We start from the raw sequence: 18516 nt of genomic DNA, 5'->3' as shown, positions 1-18516 counted from the left end.
ATGGTTGTTCCATTTGCTTATGAAACAATAACTACCCTTCAAAACTTCACTGGGTATAAAACACTTAAGGATGTTCTGAGGACATAAGAGATGCAAAGTTACTTCTTTATCACGACAATTTTATCTGCTAATTAGAAAGCAAATACTTAGAAGTCCAGGTGACTAGCCTTAAAGTCAAGAGCTATACTCTGCAATCAACAACAGTTGCATTCCACAATCAGAATCTAGATAGATAGGCGTGACTATAAGTTGAGAGATTTATCAAAATCACAAACTGATACTACACTACCATTTTACAATATTTTTGACGTAACAAGATACATGAGATGCAGCACCATGCCTGGAGCCTGATAAAGGGCTCACTGGACAGTGGAGTGAAAATCATAGCTAATTCTTCACCCCAACTTCCTCATTTCAGGAGCATGCAATGCAACTGTAGTTCCTTATCCGCCATCTAGAGGAGATCAGCTGATTTGGCACTGGCCAGGAATAAAAAACATTCAACCACCCTAAACTCCATGGTTCAGTTTCATAGATATTTTTCATTGACATGAAAAGGCATACTGCGCTTATGCAGGGGAGTAGAAATCGCAGCCCTGGGTTGGCATCCTGCTCCTTCCTCTGCCACTGCCCTTCTGCCTCGCTGTTGAGTCGCTAAGCCTTGATAGACCAGGTGGTGCCATGCCGAGCAATCAGCAGCATTCTCCTCCCAGTCAGTGGGGTTAATGCTTATGTGCTTTAGGATGACCTTGAGTGCATTGTTATACCTTTTCCTTTGGCCGTCTTTGAGCGTTGGCCAACGGAGAGCTGTGAAAAGAGAATCTGTCAAGGGAGTCAGTTTTCAGTCGTCCGGATGCAATGGCCCATCCATCAGAGTTGGTTCCGCAAGCTTCAATGCCGGTAGATGCAGCTTCATGGAGGAAACTTGCGTTAGTCCGGCAGTCCTCTCATTTGATCTCCAGGACTTGACGCAAGCACTGCTGATGGAAGCTCTCAAGGATCTTGACGTGGCATCAGTGGACAGTCCATGTTTCGCTGCAGTAGGAGGGCGGTCAACAAAATGGCCTCATAAACTGGAACCTTTGTTGGCTTGTAACGGTCCCTGTGGTCAAGGCAGCAGCGCTGGCACAGCTGACTCGATGTTGGACTTCCTCATCGATGGTCGTCCCTTGGGAGAGGTGGCTACCGAGATACGGGAAATGGTGCACATACTCCATAGCCACTCCACCTATGTGGATGGTGTGGGGGATGCTCAACTTGCCCGGGGAAGGCTGGTGAAGAGCCTTAGTCTTGATGACGTTTAAGGGCAGGCCAAGCCTCTTATACAGAGTCATCCTTCACGCAGCAGTCATCCGCAAACTGAATGTAGTGAATGTCCGTGGTGGTGAGTTTTGTTTTTGCCCAGAAGCGATCAAGGTCGAAGAGCTTCCTGTCCAGACACCAGGTGGTAGGTCATCGCGGACAAGGTGGATGATGATGGTCAGGTAAATGGTGAACAAGGCAAGGGTGATTACACAACCTTGCTTGACCCCGGTCCGGATGTAAAAAGTGTCAGTTTCAGATCCTCCACTCAGGAGGGTGGCGGTCATGTTGTCCTGCAGGAGTCTCAGGATGGTGACAAACTTCAATGGGCAACCAAAACGTGGGAGGATGATCCATAGAGCTTCATGATTTAAAGAATCAAACGATGATCAGGTCGATGAGTGAGGAACAATTCTCAATTTTTCTCCCGACATTTTTCCTGGATCTGTCTAACCACAAAAGACCATGTCCACCGTACCTAGGATGGTCGGAAGCCACACTGGGTTTCTCCTCAGCAACCGGGCAAAAGCAGTTCAGGAGAATACGGGCCATGATCTTACCTGTGAAGGACAGGAGGGAAACAGCCCATTAGTTTTCACAGAGGCTTCCCCCTTCTTGTGGATAGTAACGATGGTCATGTCCTTGAGATTCCAGGGGGATGTCCCCTACGTCTCAGAGGCAGAGGATGAACTGGAGTCATGAAGTGAGGTGATAGCTGCCAGCATGGTAGACCTCTACCAGTATACCATCTGGCCCACAAGCTCTGTTGGTTTTCATCTGTTGGAAGGCCCGTTTAAGCTCATCGATCGTTGGTGGATCGCCAAGGGTGTTGCGTGACAGCTTGGAGGGTCTCCTCCGATATGTTGGAGTCCCAATTGAGAAGCAGTTTGAAGTGCTCCTTCCAATGCTGACGGATGCCATCGTCATCCTCGAGGAGCTGGGAGCCGTCCTGTGATCAGAGAGGGTTTTGTCCAGTTGAGTGGGGTCCATAGATTATCTTGGTAGCCTGGAAGATGATAGCCGCATGCCGTTCTGGTTGGCATAGGCCTGAATCTCGTGCACCTTCTCCACCCACCAGTTGTTCTTCATGCCTCAAATGCGTCGCCGCACCTCAGCTTTCAGTTAGTGGTACACTGCCATCGTTCGCTGGGCACATGGGAGACTTTGTGAGGAGATGAAGACTGTTCGCTTCTATTCGAGATCACAGATCACAGTGTCATTGGCATCAAACAAGTCTTGGCTCCATCACGGTTTAAACTCGATAGTCTGTGCACAGGTGTCTCAGACATGGGACTTGAGTTGTTCCCAGTATGCCTGAATGGAAATGGCATCAGTGGTGGGCGCTTGCTCCACTACACTGTGCAACTGGGCTTGGAACTCTTCCCGCAGTCCTGGGTCCTTCAATGCTGCAACATTCAGCTTTCTCCGGACAGCTTTTTGGCTCCTCTGGTGTCTTGGCGCAGAGATGCAGTGAATGCTTTGGTTCGTAGCTTTCACTGCGATTTTTCCCACTTATATGAGGGGGGAAACTCTCCGTTGCAAAGGCAATTGTTTTCTCCTCAATAGTAATCAATTAAGAGAAAGGAAAAGAGATATATTTGCAAGTTAGCTAAAATTTAGAAGAATTCTGTAATGGGAGAAGAAAAAAGTCCAATTATAATGGGCATTTTCAAAAATAAGTTGGTGTCAATTTTCTCTCCTTTTGTTTCTGAGGGGAAAAGAATCCAAAGTATCCATCATCCATTGGCACCTTGCACAAGTACCCATTATTCACAAGAGTTTTGACAACTACTTATCTCATATTCACCTACTCCCAACCAGAAGTGCAGAATAAGGAACAGGGGCAGAAATTAATAGCCAATTTTCTCAGAGAAAGGGACATTGTAACATCCCTATCAAACAGCATCTCACCCAGCTTCAATGTTCTAGTGCCATCCTCAAATCCACTTCACACGTGTGGGTCAAGCTAAACTATCATATGCTCCAAAAATCAGCTTAATCTTCCCAGACCCCGACGCGCCACTGCCTCAACCCCAATTCCAGCCTCAGTTCAAGACCACTCTGAATTTGAACTCTAACTTAACTTCATCGTTGGACATGATTAGCAACTTAGACAAGAGACCCTGACTACAGCTCAGCATGAAAGGCAGCAAGTTGAATCAAACAAGGTGTAAGGCAATAAATAGAAGATAAAAACATTGTAAAGTGAAAAATATTCTACAAAACAGTCAGTGACATGGTAAAATCCTAGGTACCCTCCTTAGGATTGGCATGGCAATCTGGAAGGATTACAAATGCAATTACAATATTGTCAAGAACAAGAAACCAAAACCTACAACATGAAAATGAAGTGCAAGCAGAATATTGGAACCCAAACAAGTTCAAAACTATATTATCATAGAAAGTTTTATTTATAGAATATGTAACACAAGGGGAAAAGTAACTGTGCTTCAGTGATCCGTTCTGCAACGAAAATTTCATCAACTTTGTTACCAATTTTCCTTCCCTTGCCCTCACATCTGACTCCTCCTTTCCTCGACTTCTCTGTCTCCATTTCTGGGGATAGGCTGTCAGCCAATATCTACAGGAAAACAAAAACAGAATTACCTGGAAAAACTCAGCAGGTCTGGCAGCATTGGTGGAGAAGAAAAGAGTTGACATTTCGAGTCCTCATGACCCAATGTCCTCATGACCCAATGTCCTCATGGTCATGAGGACTCGAAACGTCAACTCTTTTCTTCTCCGCCAATGTTGCCAGACCTGCTGAGTTTTTCCAGGTAATTCTGTTTTTGTTTTGGATTTCCAGCATCCGCAGTTTTTTGTTTTTATCTCTTTGTTAATATCTACAGGAAGCCCACCTACTCCCACAGCTACTTTGATTACACTTCTCCCATCCTATTTCCTGTAAGGACTCCATTCCATTTTCTCGGTTCTCAGTTGCATCTGTTCTGACAATGCCACCTGCCATACCAGAGCTTTCAATAGATCTGGTCGTCCTTTCTCTTCAACTGAAGATTCCTTGCATCGGCCATGTCCATTCCATTTCCAGCACTTATGCTCTCATCCCTTCCCCTTCCACCCCATCAGCCTCCACATTCAATGGATTATCCACTGCCATTTTCCCCACCTGAACACTTTTCTTCTGTCTGCAAACACAGCCCCAAGCTTCCTGTCACTTGTCATCTTAATTCTCTGTCGCATTCACACTATGGGCTTTGTCCTTGGCCTCCTACACTATTGCAATAAAGATCAATGGAAGCTCAAAGAACAGCACCACAGCTTTTGATAAGGCAACTTATAGTCTTCCAGACTCAATGAATTTAATCATTTCAGATCATAACCACCGTTCAATTTTTTTTCCCAGACAGCAGCTAATGGTGACTATTCTGCTGTTATTAGTCATTTTGTTTCTTTACCTGTCCCATCATCACTTTTGTGCCTTGCTACATCATTCCTTTTGTCATTTAATCACTCCTGCTTTCCACCCCATCAGACCATCCCTTGTATTCTTCCCTCCCCTGCCTCTGTACTTACTTAAACATCGTTACATCTCTAACTTTTTCCAGTTCTGATAAAGTCATCAACATGAAACATTAGGTCAGCTTCTGTCCACAGATACTGCCAGATCTGCTTAGTATTTTCAACAATTTCTATTTTTATTTCAGCTTTGCAGCATCTTTGTTTTTGTGTGCAAATTTTTTTGATCCTTTGTGAAGCAGTTAAGCTTGTGTTTTTAAGACCGCCTCAGTACCAGAACCATAGTAACAGTATAAATCATCCTCAAGCAAAAATTGAAGATGATTCAAAATAAAAACACAAAATACTGGAAAGACTCAGCAGTTTAACAGCACCTGCAACAAATGATAAAATGACAAATAAAAATTATTCAGCTGGAATTCTGGTCAGATACATTAGAAACAAGTTGTACCTTTTATTCACCTAGTAACTGATTTTAAAATTAAACATGAATTCAGAGTAGTACAATTTTTCAAGGTGTGCAAATCTAGAGGTCACAGATTTCTTGATAGCCTGTGGTTATTTGCTCTGCAACACTAGGAGAGGACTTCCTGCACATGTGCAGACAGAGTCTCTGCGTAAGTGCTCCCCCTTGAGTTACAGCACAAATAAACACAGCCTTTCTAGATATAAAATACTGCAGTGAGGTGTTGGGATGAGGTGAAACAGCATGTCAAGTAGCGTGATATAGTCCCTAGCCTCTACTCAAACAGAAACATACTTAAAATGCAATGTTGGTGGATTACTATTATCATCCCCATAAGCAAAAAGTTGAAGTAATACTCACCACAGCTGCAGCAACAATGCATTCCTTCTCTGTACGAAGGTCTTCTCCAGTTAGGCTGATGATGCTTGGAGGTAGACCCATGGCATGGGGAGGAGACTGGAAGCAAGAAAAGTCCTGTCAGACAATATTTAATGAAACGAGTGACCAGTATTTGCAATTGCTTCAGGTAGAGTAATAGAGGCAAAAACACCTTTATTCGGGAACAAGTTTGATTACTCATCCCAAACAAATTCCCTCCCCCCACCACTAAACAACAAAGATGGATGTACCAAACAGCCCCATCATCTGTCCACTAGACACATAATTCTTTTTAATACTGTTAGTGATTGGTAGTGAAACTTTAATGCAAGAGAAAAGTGACAAGTTAAAGACTTTTCAGAAAAAGTGCTGAGGATTTATTCTCTTAATTGAAATTCTGTGTAGAGCCCTCCTGTAAAAATGGTTAGCTCTTCAATACAACGCGAGCCCCATTGTTCACAAGTTGTAACTCCTACAAATCATCCACAATCCACGCATATCCACAGGGCAATACTGTGATATGCTCGGATAGGCACCACTCAAAATAAAGATACATGCAGCTATCCTAGATAATGCTAGCTAGCAATAATGTAGAAAAAAACTGAAGTTGATGGAAAATTTATTTAAACAACTGATAGTGAGGAGGGGAGTGTTTGGGAGAGAAAGAGGAGGGGAGGAGCAAGGTGGGATAGGAAGGAGATGGTTGAATAAAGGGGAATGGGAATAGCCAAATAGCAGAAATGAGTGGTCTCCTCTATATTGGGGAGGCCAAATGCAGGCTGGATGACCACTTTGCAGAACACCTTTAGTCTGTCCACAAGCATGACCCAGACTTTCCTGTCACTTGCCATTTCAACACACCATCCTGCTCTCATGCCCACTTGTCCGTCCTTGGCCTGCTGCAATTTCCAGTGAAGCCCAACGCAAACTGGAGGAACAGCACTTCATCTTCCGATTAGGCACCTTACAGCCTTCCGGACTTAACACTGAACTCAACAACTTCAGACCATGAACTCTCTCCTCTATCTGCCCCCCTTTTTTAAATTTACTTTTACTTGCTTATTTTTATTTTTATTCATTTATTCATTGTTTTATTCCCTTTTTTACCCCCTTTTATCCCTTTTTCCCCAACCGTCACCAACCCCCCCACAAAAGGGCCGTTTGTTATTTTTTCTATGCTGTTCTTTCACAGAGTGCTGATTCTTGTTCTGCTATTCACACATTCTGCTTTCTTACCTTTATGCCGCTATCAGCATCTTCTTTAGCCATTACCACCACCATTAACACTCCCTTTATCTTCTGTCCATGACATCTTTGTCAATCTCTACTTAGCCCCCACCAATCACTGACCTTCTATCCAGCTTCACCAGCTCCACTCCCCTTAAACAGTATAAAATCCATCACATTTCTACTTCTCTTTAGCATGGAAGAAGAGTCATACGGACTCAAAACGTTAACTCTGTTTCTCTCTCCACAGATGCTGTCAGACCTACGGAGTTTTTCCAGAATTTTATGTTTTTATTTCAGGTTTCCAGCATCCACTGTACACAAGTTGAACAAACTGCTTGTAGGAAAAATTCAGTGAAAAACAAATTAACAGTGATTAGATCACTTTTATTAGGCATACTCTGGCTGAGAGCTCTGGCAAATAAACCTCACCAGCCATCTTTAGCGAGAGTCTTGGGAGCCTCCTCTCCATGAAGGCAGACATAGACCAACAAAATCCATCACCTCCAATCACCTCAGCCTTCTCCCAACTGAGGAAAATGTCTCTACACTTCAGAGACTTGGACAACCTACAGCAGGGTCCCCAAAACAATGGAGAAGTATCGGTGTTGCCTTCACAATATCCTCCAAACACAGTAGCAAGAAAGGCAACCCAACAACAGCATCCTCACCCAAGCTAACTTGCCCAGCATCAAGGCATTAATAACTGAAATCCAGCTCAGCTGGGCAGGGCATGTTGTTCTATGCCCGACATGAGACTCCTGAAGCAACTGCGCCACTTGGAATTTGGTCACGGTAGGAGACTCCCAGGAGGACAGTGAAAACGTTTTAGCAATGTCGTCAAACGATCCGTGAAGAGGTCAAACAAACTCACCCACTCATGGGAGACCCCCTTGGTCTGTGAACAACCAAATGGAGGTGGTTCATTCAAGAAGGCACTGAACACATCAAGAGACTTCATTGGGAATATGCAGATTGAAGTTGAGGTGTCGTTGAGGCGTCAGAAGAAGCACACAAAGCATACAAGTTTTGCGACTGCAGAGTGGAAATGACAAGGCATGAGTGCTAACTTGGGAATTTAGTGCAGGTGTATTAAGTTTTTCTCAAACTATAATTTAGATTAACAGTCAGACTTAGAACTTTAAAACTGCAGGCTAGTTAAAAAGCCAAGTTTAACGGAAACTATCTGGCAGTGGAATTTACCTGTCAATCAATTAAAAGTGGTTGCCTGAAAAAGAGATATCAAGAAGCTGACTTAGCAATTGCAACTTGGGTGTGAGTCACCAACCCTCTACAAAAGCAGAGGAGTTTTATGACTGCAAAGGAGAGAAGCACAGAGGACTGAGTGTGAGGAGGAACAAGTGCTAACTTGGGAATTTGGTGTAGGTGGGAATTTGATGCAGTGGGGGAAGGAGGTGCCGCTTTTTATACCATTATTCCAACTCAAGTAGCTGGTGAGCATTCAAAGGCATTAATTAGATCAGAAGGTAGTTGACTGGTTGGTGAGTTTGAAGTTTTTTATCCCTTTAAATGGGGGCAATAGTTTGAACCAGTACTGGGGAAATTTAAGTACTGCGTTAAATTTATAGATTAACTAGTTAAACTAATAAATATAACTACAGATAACAGCTGAATGACATTTCTAAATATAAAATCTAATTAGTTAAATAAAGCTCAATAAATACGGCAGGGCAAGGGATGTGTTGCAGCTGCAGCATGTCAGAGCTGGTGGACACCAGTGTGGTCCAGGGTAACCACATCTGCAGTAAATGTTTGCGGCTCGAGGAACTTCGACTCAGAGTTGAGCTGGAGTCCAAGCTTTGGACACTGCACTGCAGGGGGAAGTTACTTGGACACTTAGCTCCAGGAGGCTAGTCACAACCCTTAGGCTAGGTAATTCTGTTCGGTCTGTGATCAGGAACAGGAGGGTATGATTGCAAGTGAGGCAGGTATGGGAACCCAGAAGTTGGCAATATATTGTTTATACGGTTTCTGCTATCAAAAATACATTTTGTTCAGACAGCAACATTGCTTAGGAAGCAACTTTGATGACATATCTTAGAGAATAGCTACGTTTTCAATTTATTGTAAATATACTGTTTTCCATTAAGCACTATTCATTACCTTGTTCTGTTTCAAATAAAATAAAACTGTTTAATGGAACATATTCAAAGAGGCTAATCAGCCCATTGTCTTGGTGCTGGCTCTTTGCTAAAATCATTGAAGCCATTCCCACTGGCCTGCATCATCTTTTACTTCAAATGTTTGTTCTTTCCTCACATGGTTTCAACTAATTACTGTGGCAAATTATCCTAAACTCTTAACAACTCACTGCACAGAGATTTATGTAGACCCCTCTAATGCTTAGTGGCACATTGACTAAGATCAGCTAATTCACCAGAGATGGGACTGGGCCAAAAATTTATTGATCTGCAAGTTTCCATCAGTGTATATGTATCTATTGAGCAATCAAGAAAGTTCTATTCTGAAGGCTCCAATTTATCTTCACGGGAAAAAATTCTTTCATGTCACTGCGTGCATTGAGGCAAGATTTACAGGCACACCTCTGCCCTTTCCTAACTACAACAAAAAAAATCCTTAACACTGCATTGAGGATTTTGAGTGAAATCTTATTGCTTTTTCCATAATTTTAAATAAGGATGAATGACCCACCATGGATGTGCATGCAACCATCTTCCCGTTGAATGGAAGCAAACAAAGTACTCAATAATAATACATGAGAGAAAGGGCCACTGACAGATGAATAGTAAAACTTGCTGCAAGCAAACAGGGCATTACAACCTTCTTTGAAGGAGCACTCTTTACAAAGTTTGAAAACGTCTAAAACCTGAATTACGATTCAGATTTAAGGCACACTGATTGAAGCTTGGTGTAAGCCTAAGGTAGAAACTACACAGTGAAAAATAAATTGCAAGATGTACTTCATATCAATATTTAACTGCATCAGGAATTCCTACAGGAATGAAAAGCCATTTGACTGATCTATATGATTATATCAAAGAGCCATTGGAAGATGACATACCTGGGAGAATAAACCGTTGTTCAAGAGACTTTAAAAAATTCAGTATACTCAAAATAAATGTTACGGTACAGTTATCTTACAAATATTTAGAAAAACAGTTTTGAAGGTCACATTTTGTAAACCTTGGACAGAGTTGAAAGACTGTTTCCAAAATGAACTCAAAGTCACCTGACCCTTTCCTTGTGGATTTGGGCTGGAACCCATTCAGCCAGACAAAGAGGCATCCTCAGGAATATTAAAATTCAATAAGTGTTCCAAAAGAGTAAAACAGAATTTACTGACTTGATGGCTTTTCCTCCAAGCAACAAAGACACTAACTGATAAGCCATCACAAGGTGTGAACAACTTGCCCTCTTGATCAGTACACTGGGTAAGGAAACTTTGGATAACTAATGGAATCACCACTTGCCTTATATGGAAAGTGACTGGGCTTTCTTATACAGGTCACATGATAATGGTAGTCATCTTGGCTTACCTCCAAAATGCTTTTGACAAGGGCAGGAATCCAGAAAATCCACCGAGAATCAACTTAAGAAAGCTTCAGCCCTCCCTGGGGAGGGTGAAGAAAGAGAGAGAGGGAGAGAGAGAGAAAGTATCTAAAACCAGCTACAGGTTTGCTATAAAGAAACTAGGCAGGTGAAAGTGCCAGGCCTACAGAGGTAAGGAACCTTCTCTCCTTCCTGCAAACCTGATTCTACCTAAGCTCACTTGTTAAAGCAACCTCTGGCAATTTGACAGTGGAACCCATCGCAGCTGCAGAGATGACTTTACAACCACAACACCACTTCAGGCAATGCAACAACTTGACTTCAAAACATATCAGGCCTGCAATGAATATAGACTAAACTTGATTCATGTTTATAAATATTGTTTTTCTTCATTTGTAACTAATCTGTGTATGTATTAGTAACTTTGTCTCTTAAGTAACTCCTAGAGCAGTAGCTTGAAATAAACTAATCTTTTCTTTTTAAGAAAAAAGGCTTTGCTGCTGGATTATTTTACCTTGAATTACTCACTCCAAGGATAAGATTACACACTCACATACAAATATATTGTTCACAGGTGACTTTGGGGAAACACCTTAAAAGCGACTGTGACACAAGGGAAGGTACATTTCTTGCAGATCGATTAAAGCAAACTGCAATACACCAAACAACAAATTGGGGTTCCTTCAACCCAGTGGAAAACTCATCAAAATCCAAACAAATCATCTTTCAAGTATTTGGATTCTTGAAGTGCCTTAAGCTTTCAGGCAGTAAAGATAATATAAAGAACTGTTTTATTACACAACTTCTGTCTGATAGGACATGGCATAAACAATTTATTGATCTACAACAATCCTCCAATTGAGTATTGAATTTTTATGAAATGGCATTAGTTGCAGTATTGATAATGATCTCAGCATGTTCAACTTGGATTGGACACACTTTTTATATTTTTCAAACACTACCAGAGGATCTTCAACATCATTGCTCAGAAAGTCCCAACATTTCATGACAAGAGCATGGTCACATTTAACAGTGTATTGCGATATAGTAGATCTCCTATGACATATGAAAAAAATAATTAAATCTCACGGCTTTTTCCTACTGATTCTTGTTGTGCCCTACCCTAGCTTTGCCCCTCTTCCACCCCTCTGCTATGTCCACTGTGTTTTCCTCTGTTTTTTTCAAAAAATACTTGCTCCCTTCTCTGTAGGCCTCTAACACTTTTGCATGGTTCTTGCATGTTGATTTGTCTGTTGTACCGAATATCTATCCTCTTAACATCTTCACAGCTTAGGATACAGTCAACAGGTGAAGGAAAAGGTGAAAGAGAGAAGTCTAGACTCGCAAGTCGGTTGGCGGAGGGGGAGATGATCTCTCAGGATGTGTCAGAGGATAATGTCAAAGGTCTACAACACAGAAAAAGGCCCTTCAGCCCATCAAGTCTGCACCGGTCAAACAAGTACCTAACTATTCTAATCCCATTTTCCAGCACTAGGCCCATAGTCTTGTATGCCATGGCATCGCATGTGCACATCCAAATACTCCTTAAATGTTATGAGGGTTTCTGCCTCAACCACCCTTTCAGGCAGTGAATTCCAAAATCCCACCACCCTCTGGGTGAAAAAATTCTTCCTCACATCCCCTCTAAACCTCCTGCCCCTTATCTTAAATCTATGCCCCCTGGTCATTAATCCCTCCACCAAGGGAAAAGTTCCTTCCTGTCTACCCTATATACCCTCAATTTTATACAACTCAATCTCCTTTGCTCCAAAGAAAATAACGCCAGTCTATCCAATCTCTCCTCATAACTAAAACTCTCCAGCCCAGGCAACATCCCAGCAAATCTCCTCTGCACTCTCTCTAGTGCAATCACATCCTTTCTATAATACGGATTCCAGAACTGCACGCAATACTCCAGCTGCAGCCTAACCAGCGTTTTATACCGTTCCAGCATAACCTCCCTGCTCCTATATTCTATGCCTCAGCTAACATAGGCAAGTATCCCATGTGCTTTCTTAACCACCTTATCTACCTGTTCCGCTACCCTAAAGGACCGGCGGACACGTACACCAAACTTCCGCTGACCCTCGGTACTTCCCAGGATGCTACCATTTATCATGTATTCCTGTGCCTTGTTTGTCCTGCCCAAGTGTATGGTCCATCAGCTTTGCTAGCTATGGCTTTGAGGTTCAGGTGAAAGGAGAATGGACAATGGGAGAAAGGGGAAGGGTTGATGAGCTTTGGGTGAAGGGAGGAGCAATAGAGGATTGGGACTTGGAAGGTGGGATCTTAGAATCAAAGAAAAAAGATGCTTTAAGCAAGCTATGAGGAGTGTATTAGCTCTGGGTTAAAGGTTGGTGGAGGCAAGGGGGAAAAGGTGTGCTCACGAGACAGTGGGGAAAGGGAACAGAACTAGCATCTACAAAGCCTCAAGAAGCATTAGAAAGGAAATGAAGTCTGCAAGCCATGAGGAGGGAAGCAGATAAATGGGATGGGGATCCATGAAGCCCAGGGAAGAATGGGAGTTACAAACTAGGATGTGGGGGGTGGTGTGGTTGGGGGTGGGAGGTTGCTGTGGGTGGTGAAGAGAGAAAGAAAAGGGAAAGAAAGAGTCCAGGCCTAGGGTTCAAGACAAGATCTGCATACTGCCTAGCCAAATACACAGTACAAGCACCAATATAAGTGCAGTAACAGAGGGTGAGGACATATAACAGATGGTGGCATTGGGAAGGAGTGAGAAATGGCTGGATTAAATTAGAGTTTCTCTCAAAAGGGAACAGTTAATGCATGCAAGTGATCCCCAAAAATATCAAAGGGAGTCCATGCTGTACAGGTTAAGGCCTAGGAAAGTGACAAAACACTCAAATTTTAGGCCCCCCCCCCCAAAAAAAAGCTAGAGCTCAAAGGGCAAACTTTATTAGACAAAGTTATCAGAAAAATTGTTCAATGTCACTGGTTTGTTCTGTGTAGGTACCTGATCAGTCAATTTGATTGATTAATGGCTCACTACTCAGTTTTTCCTGTCTGTCTATATTTGACAGAATCACTACAGTCAACAAGAGTGAATATTTGGACTGCTATCAGCTAAGCATTGCACGTGGCACTGAAATATGATGTAAACTCTGTCATGCACTACTAGTTTATCCTATTTACTATATAACAAAATCTAGTCTAATCTCTGGAACTTAAAATGAACTGTTGAAGTGTTTCAGGCCTTCAATTTGTAAAAACCACTGGGTTTTGACTGATAATTGGAAACATGACAGCATCTGTAATTTCACTTCAGGGTTGCCATAGTATGCTTGCAGACTTCCAGGTGGCTACTGTTGCTTACATAACAGTCACTGCACTCCAAATGTAATTCATTGTGTGGCATACTTCAAGATATTTCCTCATAAAGGTGCTATGCAAGTGAAAGTATCAGTTTTTACTGGAAACACAGCTCAGATTCCCTGAAATTAGAACTAAAAATAGGAATCATTTTCTTTGCTTCTGTTGTAAGATTAGCAGTCATGAATCAAGGAAACAATTATAAGCAGAATACAATGCATTGTACTTAAAATATCTCAATAGGGTGATATCTAATTAGCTATCCCTCCCACAGGTAGTGCAAGGCCCATTCAAAGCAGCCAATAATTCTCTATTTGTATGCATCAAAATGTTATTACTCCCAAATCTTTCTTCCTCCAAAAAAGAAAATCTCTCCTACAACCCAAGGATAAGTAATCATCAAGGATAAGAAAATGCAATCAGCTCATCTAAACTTGGGGTCCTCAACTGCATCAATTTACTCAGTCAAACATTTACCTGTACCTTAAGTTCAAATAATGTTCAAAACGGACTTGACCGTCTTACCTTCAGGATTATTCCAAATGCTAATTGCTCTCTGGATGAAGTTTTCGAATATTTATATAATCAAATGTCTGCATCTAGTTCATTTTCATGCATCACATACCCCAAAATGTAATGACTCAGACTGACACTTTCAAAAAGGTATCTTTCACTAAAATTCTTACACCTCAAGGCATTGCACCTCCAAAACATTACTTCAATAAGACAATAAAAGAAACTGTTCTTAATTTACAAATATTGTCATAAGAGATGTTAATGTATATAATGTTATTGGAAATTATTTTAAATTGGACTTGTAGGTGGGTCTGTGTCTTGGGTGTGGGTGCGTGTGCGCTAATTGGATTAAAGCCAACTAGTCTGGGTGCTTTGATGTATAGTAGTTTTGAGATGTAAACAGTAAGGGAGAGGGTGCATTTGCATTTTGTTGAATAAACCAAAGACTGGGGATGAATTCTTGCATCTAGCTAGGAAACACCAAGCAATATGCTAATATTACTAATAAAATTGGTACTATAAAAGGGGTTTTACTGTTAGAAGAGGTGGAGTTTAAAGGGTCTGGTGATACAATGAGAATTTGCATTCAAAGGGAAGGCTAGGTATATACAGAAGAGTCGTGTGTGTGTGTGGAAGTCAGAGGCATGTGATATCTAAGCACCTGTGAGCCTACAACTGTCTGCAAAGCAAACAAATTGAAAGGAACCTCATTTTGAATTTGTAAGATAAAATGTGCTTTGCCTGGTGTCTGTTTAAAGTCTATGGGTTATTGTTGCCTTGAAGATCTTAGCAGTGATTAATTTGGGGGTTTGTTTAAAAGTTATTATGGTAGTCATTTGTAGACATGTGTATGTGTTTAAATTTGTTGTTAAATTAATAAATGTTTAATCTAATTTATATAAAAAACCTTGAGGCCTGTTTTATTTCTAAATCCTGAGCTGCATCTCAAACATACCAGTTGAAAATATAGGTTAGAGCAGTTGTTTAAAGTTTCCCACTGGGATTTTAAATAACTCAGCACTTACCAACTGCTGTGTCATAACAATATTGAAAATATAAATAAATCAAAGCTATTTTCAAAAAAAGATAGAGCAACCAATAGAAAATTAAGGATTGAAAATCTTCACTGTCATTCCAAACTTACAGCACAATAAAACCAAATTGCACAATTTCTTCCATTTTATCCACTTCCTTTCTTTTGTCACTAAGAAATGTGCATATAAGTTACATTTCCAGGATAAAAGAACTACATAGGTCTGCTCTCCTGTCCAAAGCCTGGGGCTCAAATTGGAAAATTTATCTGGATTGGGTGCTTGAATTCCCAGTGAGTTGACAAATTAAGTGAGACAAGATGTATTATTTGACTTTGATTTGACTGCCTTTGTGAAGAGAATTCACTGGGGTATTACAGGACAACCAGACAGAAAAAGACAAGAGCTTCTGTTGAAATGTGTGAAAGGTGCATGTGGGAGATGCAGCTCGAGGCCAGATGCTGTCACACAGACAGAAAAGGTACTGCTTATGCCTAAACTAATAATGATTTGTATGAAGATTTTTTCCTCTTGCTGAGGGGGCTGATGTTGACATTAGGGTTCATAAGGCTCATTTTCATGACGCTCACCCAAATACTGCAGCTGTGCCATAAGGCAGCCACCAATCGCAAAGGAATTACCACCTAGCATCATAACTTCACAGGATCATATACCCGAGAAGAAAGCCATTCAGCCCATCATGCCACTCTTCGATACAACTATCTAAATAGACCCACTGCCCTGCCCTGTAATTTCTTTCCCTTCAAGCATTTATCAATTTTCTTCTCAGTTGCTGTTGCATCTGCTTCCACAACCTTTCAGGCAGATCACAACTCAGTGTAAAAACAATATTTTCTCACGATACCTCTGGCTCTTTTGCCAATCATCTTTAATTCAGTAAAGAAGTGCATAGTTCCCACCATCAATTTTCCCCGATGAGCTATTTAGGTTAAACTATTCTCCTGCTCACTCTCCATAACCTTAAATAATCTTTAAGCTATTAAATCATCCATTTATAAAAAAGATTCAGATTTGGTAATGGTTTGTGGCACAGAATTCTAGAATTATTTGTGTAAATATTTTCCTTCATAACTTCTCCTTTAATTATTTTAAATTAATAGCTCTCTCATCGTCTTGCTGACCAGAAAAAATAATAACAGCTCATCATAAATGTTCTATGAAGTCAAAGTAGCCTTCTTGATTCCAGTGAAGTAGTCTCAACTTCTCATCTCTCGACGGTTGTAACCCCTCCTCCCTGGAATATTCTAGCAAATCTATATTGCATCTCTTTCATTGTTTTATATTGTTACAGACAGGGGAGAGATAGCTTGAAACCACCAATTCCCTTTCCTTTCTGTCCGTAATCAGTACAGTTTAACTTTGATATGGCTAATGCACTTTCCCAAACCCCTGCTAATATGTGGTCAATTTAAAAGGTCACCAGCAGCTTTTCATGGATTTAAACAAGTAGTATTATTGATTCTCACACACATACCCCACCCCCCTAGAAAAGTCTATCACTACATCAATCATACACATGCCAAAGGAAGATGCAATTAAAGACAGTAGTACACTCGTATAAATATCAAAACCAAACAATAGATAGCAATTCACGTGTTCTTCAGAGTCCAGTGAAGGAGGAAGCTTTTCCCACTTTGGAATTGAAGTTCAGTTATTTTAAGATAGCTGGGGTCAAAGCCGGATTAACTGCAGGGTTCCTTGAAGTAAAAATTTTTCAAAGGGTCGTGTAGACAAGTCCTGATTGATGTTGAAACCAGAGGTGCAATTTCTTACAAGCAAACTAAGAACTGTTCAAAACAGGTTGGAGGATGCTTTTAAAAGAATTTCAGCCTCGCAGGTCTTGAAGCAGCAAGATAACAGCCTTTTTCTGCAGTTGTGATGTTGTTGGTGTTTTGCAGACTGCCTAGTCTCACCCTCAGTTTTGGATTTCAAAATCAGAGGGCAGTTTTGATCACATGATGAATGGTCATTGATACACAATGGAACACAAACAATGGTCTTTCATAGAGAAGGAATTTCAGTCAAATGGTCAAAAGCCATTGATGCATAACATAAGGTCTTTACAACTTCATTGTAGATACTCAGCCTCGATAGCCCCACTTTGTTACATGGTAGACCCACTGTCAGGCGGTCTGGGAGCTTATTATCAGTGTCTTGGAATAAGCCTTGACAATAGCAGGTGTGAAATTCCACAGGGTGTTTTTTGAGCATGGTCATGCAAGGGAGACCCCTGTCCATTATAATCCAATTTGGGACTTAGCCGAAAGCTTGCTAAGGTGTTTTTTTTTAAATTCATTTATGGGATATAGGCTCAGCCAGCATTTACTGCCCATCCTTAATTGCCCTGAGAAGATGGTGATGAGCTGCCTGCAGTGCTGTTCCAGGATTTTGACCCAGTGACAGTGAAAGAACAGCGATGTAGTTTCAAGTCAGGAAGTCAGGATGATAAGTTACTTGGAGAGGAACTTCCAGGTGGTGGTGTTCCCATCTTTCTGCTGCCCTTGCCCTTCTAGATAGTAGCAATCATGGATTTCAAAGGTGCTGCCTAAGGAGTGTTGGTGAATGTCTGCAGTGCCTTTAGTAGATGATACACACTGCTGCTACTGTGCATCAGTTGTGGAGGGAGTGAATGTTTGTGGATGTGGTGCCAACCAAGCAGGCTGCTTTGTCCTGAACGGTGTCAAGCTTCTTCAGTGTTGTGGGAGCTGCACTCATCCAGGCAAGTGCAGAGTATTCCAGCACACTCCTGATTTGTGCCTTGTAGGTGGTGGACAGGCTTAGGGAGTTAGGTGAGTTACTGGTTGCAGGATTCTTAGCCTCTGACCTGCTCTTGTAGCCACAGTATTCGTATGGCTAGTCCAGTTCAGTTTCTGATCAATGGTAACCCCCAGGGTGTGGATGGTGGGGAGGTTTAGCAATGGTAATTCCATTGAATGTCAAGGGGCGATGGTTAGATTCTCTTGTTGGAGATGGTCATTGCCTGACACGTGTGCGGCACGAATGTTACTTACCGCTTGTCAGTCCAAGCTTGCATATTGTCCAGGACTTCCTCCATTTAGACATGGACTATTTCCATACCTGAGGAGTCACGAATGATGCTGAACATTGTGCAATCATCTGACCTTATGATGGAAGGAAGGTCATTGATGAAGCAGCTGAAGATGGTTGGGTCTAGGACACTAGTTTGAGGATTGCAAAGTCAGGGGTGATCCATCGACAGCCATCTTACAGTTCATC

General features: G+C 41.6%; 1 protein-coding gene across 2 annotated transcripts in view; it reads right to left on the bottom strand.

The window, feature by feature from the left end:
* smap1 (small ArfGAP 1) overlaps positions 1–18516 on the bottom strand; it is a 338415-nt gene that overhangs the window by 179055 nt on the left and 140844 nt on the right. For both annotated transcript variants that reach the window (XM_041188201.1, XM_041188202.1), the window contains one exon: positions 5606–5701. In XM_041188201.1, the coding sequence (XP_041044135.1) occupies positions 5606–5701 (96 nt within the window). The remainder of the gene's footprint in view (positions 1–5605; positions 5702–18516) is intronic.

The sequence above is a fragment of the Carcharodon carcharias genome, chromosome 5, assembly GCF_017639515.1.
Source record: "Carcharodon carcharias isolate sCarCar2 chromosome 5, sCarCar2.pri, whole genome shotgun sequence".
Taxonomy (NCBI): domain Eukaryota; kingdom Metazoa; phylum Chordata; class Chondrichthyes; order Lamniformes; family Lamnidae; genus Carcharodon; species Carcharodon carcharias.
This window is presented reverse-complemented; position numbering and strand designations above follow the sequence as displayed.